General features: G+C 38.0%; 1 protein-coding gene across 1 annotated transcript; it reads right to left on the reverse strand.

The window, feature by feature from the left end:
• Window positions 1-984: 984 nt before the first annotated feature.
• On the reverse strand, window positions 985-2,813 carry LOC21405268 (fasciclin-like arabinogalactan protein 8). Its single transcript, XM_010094557.2, has one exon. It carries the CDS (start codon window positions 2,596-2,598, stop codon window positions 1,324-1,326), a length of 1,275 nt encoding a protein of 424 aa, XP_010092859.1. The 5' UTR covers window positions 2,599-2,813; the 3' UTR covers window positions 985-1,323.
• Between the last annotated feature and the right edge of the window lie 1,634 nt (window positions 2,814-4,447).

The following is a 4,447-nucleotide window of genomic DNA, read 5'->3' on the forward strand; positions in this document are numbered from 1 at the left end:
ATCATGTTTATTTAATATATTTATTTAATATATTATTATTTAACATATTTAATAATATTATGTATTTAATATAATATTATTTAATATATTTAATATATTATTATTTTTAATATTATTACATGTTTTTAAAAATTAAATCACCAAACGCAGTTTCAATTTTTTTTAAAACTGAAATCAATCTCTGAATAAAACTACTAAACGCATTTTCAGAAATAATTCCAAAATGAAAATAAAAATATTTTCATTTCCATTTTTATACAAAAAATAAAATCATTTTAGAACCAATTCCAAACGCACCCATATATTTTTTTTTTCCAGAATTAGATAAATGCATTTTTCGGTGAAAAGTATAACGTTTTGTAATTGTCTTCTCCTTTCACCCCCTAAATTCATTTGAAGCAGCAAAAATAATCCAAAAGGGGCAACAAAACTTTAAAAAAAGAAAAATAATAACGATAAAAGTCTAAAGCATTATTTATTTTATTAATTTGAGTTTTTAATTTTAATTTAATTATAATTAAAAGTCTTATAAAAAAATCACATCTAATTTTTTTTACTACAGTAAAAAATTATCAAATAAAATTACATATCATCTAAAATTAAAAACTCAAATCAAATTTAAGACTTCTATGAACAAAGCCGACCCGACAGCATAAATTGCAATTGAAAGTAGTGAAGAGTCAATGCCTATCACACGCATTAATCTAAATTCAAAACTTGGGCCATGAACACAGCTTTAGACAATCACGGGCGCGCGTCCATGCTTCCAACAAATCAAGTCGCCGCAAAATAGAAAGGAAAAAAAAGTTTTGTCCGGGTTCTGAAAAGATCTAATCGTTCATCAAATTCAGAAAAGAAAAGGAAAAAAATTAAGTGGCCCCCACACAGGAGACCCCACGATTGCAACGACCCACGCCAATCCACGTGGGATGAGCAGTACCGAAGCGATTATCTATGAAAGCTTACTCGGATTCCGCAACCACCGTACATCACATATATCGGCAAACCAAGAATATTACAGCGAAACGTGATGCGAAGCACGCGATAATATATAATACCACATGAACAAAAAAAATAAATAAAACTAAAAACACAAATTATGGAAAAAAAAAAAGAAGAAAAAAAGCAACTAACTCGCTCACTCACTGTCCCTCACCATTGCTGCTAAAATGCGCAGCAAGCTCACCACTCACTTCACAAACCCGTAAATTAAATAAATTAAATTCGACATAAAAGATAAAACTCTCTCTCCTAGCCCGAAAAAAAGAAAAAAAAAAAAGGAAATGACGAAAATATAAATCAAAGGAACGTGAAATTACGATTTCAGGACAAGACGACTGCGGAAACGACTGCGGCAGAGACAGTTAGCAGCGCCGTCAGCAATGCAGGTGCTTCCACGTGACCAGCCCTGTTCGCCGACTTGCTGTTCGCCGACTCCGCCGCCGGACCGTCCGCTGGAGCTTCTCCGGGAGTCTCCGTCGGCGGCGCCGGAGGGGAAGCGGCGAGAGGAGAGGGAGCCTCGGAGACCGGAGCCGGAGCAAGAACCGGAGTCGGTGACGGCGAGGAAACCGGCTCCGGCGTCGGCGCAGGCGATGGCGATTTGCCGAACAACTCGGTCGGGAGGAGCAAGTTGTCGACGGTGAAAATAACGAGCGGGGTTGAGTCGAGCACCGTGTCGGCGACTCTGGACGAATCGACTCCCGTGTGGAGAGTCACCGAGTCGCCGGCGGTCGTCACCGTGATGTCGTACTTCCCGGCGCCGTTGGTGGCGAGAGTGGTCAATGAAGCGGTGGTGGTCTTCAGAGAACCCTTGGGAGTGTAACCGGCGAGGGAGTGATAGAGTAAGAGCGAGACCAGCTCAGCGTTGGTGAGCTTGTTCAGATCTGGAACTCCCGGAGCCTTAAAGGCCTCATCGTTCGGCGCAAATATAGTCAATCCCTTCTCAGCCGCGGACTCGTAAGTCTTGATCACGCCGCTCGAGGAAATCAACGACGCAAACTTCTTGGCGCCGGCTTTCTCAAGCAATGCCGTAATGTTAACGTCGGAAGCCGACGGAGCCGGAGCCGTCAGAATCCCGGTCGCGATGATCGGCGCGCTGATCTCGAGGACGGAGATGTTGTAAGGGATCTCCTTGACTGTCTTGGTGTAGGTGGAGTCGAGCTTGGAGCCTTGAGCCGCGGAGCCGAAGCCGACCTTGCCGCCTTTGAGGTCGGTGATGTTGATGGATCCGAGGTTGCCGGGGGCATTTCCGGTAGTTTGGTAAAGAGTGGTGGACAAGGTGGAGCCGTCTGGGAGCTTGTGGAGCTTCTGAGCGTCGAAGTAGTCCAAAACGATGTGGAGGCTGAGAACCTTCTTGAGGACGGAAGCGGGGTGTTTGGATGCGAGGGCAGAGAAAGCGCCGTTATTCAGGACAAGGACGGTTACGGTTGTACGGCTGTTGATTTCATCGGCAAGCTTGGTTTGGGTAAGGTATTTGTTATAATCGGAGTAGTCGGGAAATTCCGAAAGAATGGCGGTGATGTTGTGGGCCGAAACGACGGCGTTTAGGGCCAATATACTCAGGCAGAGAAAGACCAAACTCTGGTTTAATGCGCCCATTGTGAAGAGAAAAACGGTATAGTGGTAAACTAAACTAAGCTGGTGTGTGTGTTTTTTTGCAAAGAGCGAAAGGGGGAGAGTGGGGGAGTGTCAGATAAAGAGGAAGGAGAGTGGGGTTTAACTAGGGTTAAGGTTTGTGGGGGTTTAAGCTAACCATAGTTAAGGAAGCATTAACTGGGGTTAAGAAATTTGGTGGAGGAGGGGGCCATATGAGGGGGAAGGATGTTCTTGTTCACAGCTGGAAATGGAAAGGGCTTTATATGTGGCATATGCTGTTGGCTTCTTTAATGGCTCTTCTAGTTTCAGTTCCTTTTATGCGGTGTGAAATTACGGATATGGCCTTGGTTTTTTGGATTATTGCCGTGATGAACAGCTATGCCTATGATGGAATTGGAAATTTCCTTCTTGTAACGGTTCTAAACCTCAGGTGAAAAGTTGAAATTGGGTGGGGGTTACTTGAGCAATATGGTCAAACGTATGGTTAAGTTAATTTTTATCCCTAAGAAGATTGGGAAATTAAAAAAAAAAAAAAAGGCAAAAAAGCGTTGATAATTTTGTTCAACTTTCAAGTTCAAACAAATAAGGAAATAACACCAAGCCCTCTTTGCAGTTTGCTTTGTTTTTATTTTTCACATTTTTTGAGGAAAAAAAATAAAAATAAAAGAGAAATAACGTTTGATACAATTAAAAATAATTTTTTAATTTAATATAAAATGAGAAAAAAATAAAAAATAATTTATAATCATTTTTTTATTTTTTATTTTATTTTTTCTCTCTCGAGCACACAGAGAAAGACATTAATTAATTTTTTTATACTAAAAATAATCTCTTAATAAAATTATTAAATATATTTTTAAAAATATTTTTATTTTTATTTTCATATTAAAAATAAAATCATTTTAAACGAGGCACCCCAATAGTTTTCTATAGAGCTACTAGCCGTTTCAACTTTTTGGCTGGGTCCGTGCATGGGACGCAAGCACACACAATCATGGTTTGCCCTGTGGGAGAGACATATTCCCTGGATTCCCATCTCATAATATTTCTCCTTAATTATGAAGATAAAACAAGAGAGTTTAACTGAAACTCTTTTTTTGACCAATTAATTTTGCATAACCCTGCTGTCATTTAGAAATAGAAAGCGTGTTTTCGAGCAAGCTTTTGGTTTTATTTAATTTTTTTTTTCTTATGTAGGAGAGAGATAAGCAATTTGCCCTTAAAAAAAGAATAGCCAACTATGTGATACACTGCACTAAATTGTTTCCCAAAGAAAAATAGTAGCGGCCATACTGCCAGGTTTTTCTTTTTGCTGAAGAGCAAGGGTTGAAATAATGGCACTAGTACTAATTATGCATTTTATCTTATGTTTCTGAATTCCATAAATGAAATAAGATATTGCACCAAAAGCTTGCAATCCTGATATTTGCTTTATGGAATTGGTTTTCAATAAAGCGCGTTTACTAATAAGAAATACAATTTCATAAAAAAAAAAATTAAATTCTCAATTTTAAATTATTGTGTTTACTTTTACATTTAAAATTAAATGGAGTGCATTTCATCTACAAATAAATAATTAAGTTTCTTCATAAGAATGAACTTATATCACACCTCTTACCTATAGAATTTAATTATTTTCCCTAAAAATAGGAACTATCTAAACTTATTTACACCCTTACTTTAATTTAATTAGTTACTTCATATAAAGGCATTTTTCTCCTATTCATTCTAATTTCTTAGCAAAGTAAACAAGGCAGTAGGAATTTTATTCTTCATGTAATTTTATTCCCTAATATATTAGTAAACACAATAATGGAATTCTAGAACTTAATTTACTTTTCTTGGAATTTAT

This window comes from Morus notabilis, unplaced genomic scaffold, assembly GCF_000414095.1.
Source record: "Morus notabilis unplaced genomic scaffold, ASM41409v2 Scaffold594, whole genome shotgun sequence".
NCBI lineage: Eukaryota > Viridiplantae > Streptophyta > Magnoliopsida > Rosales > Moraceae > Morus > Morus notabilis.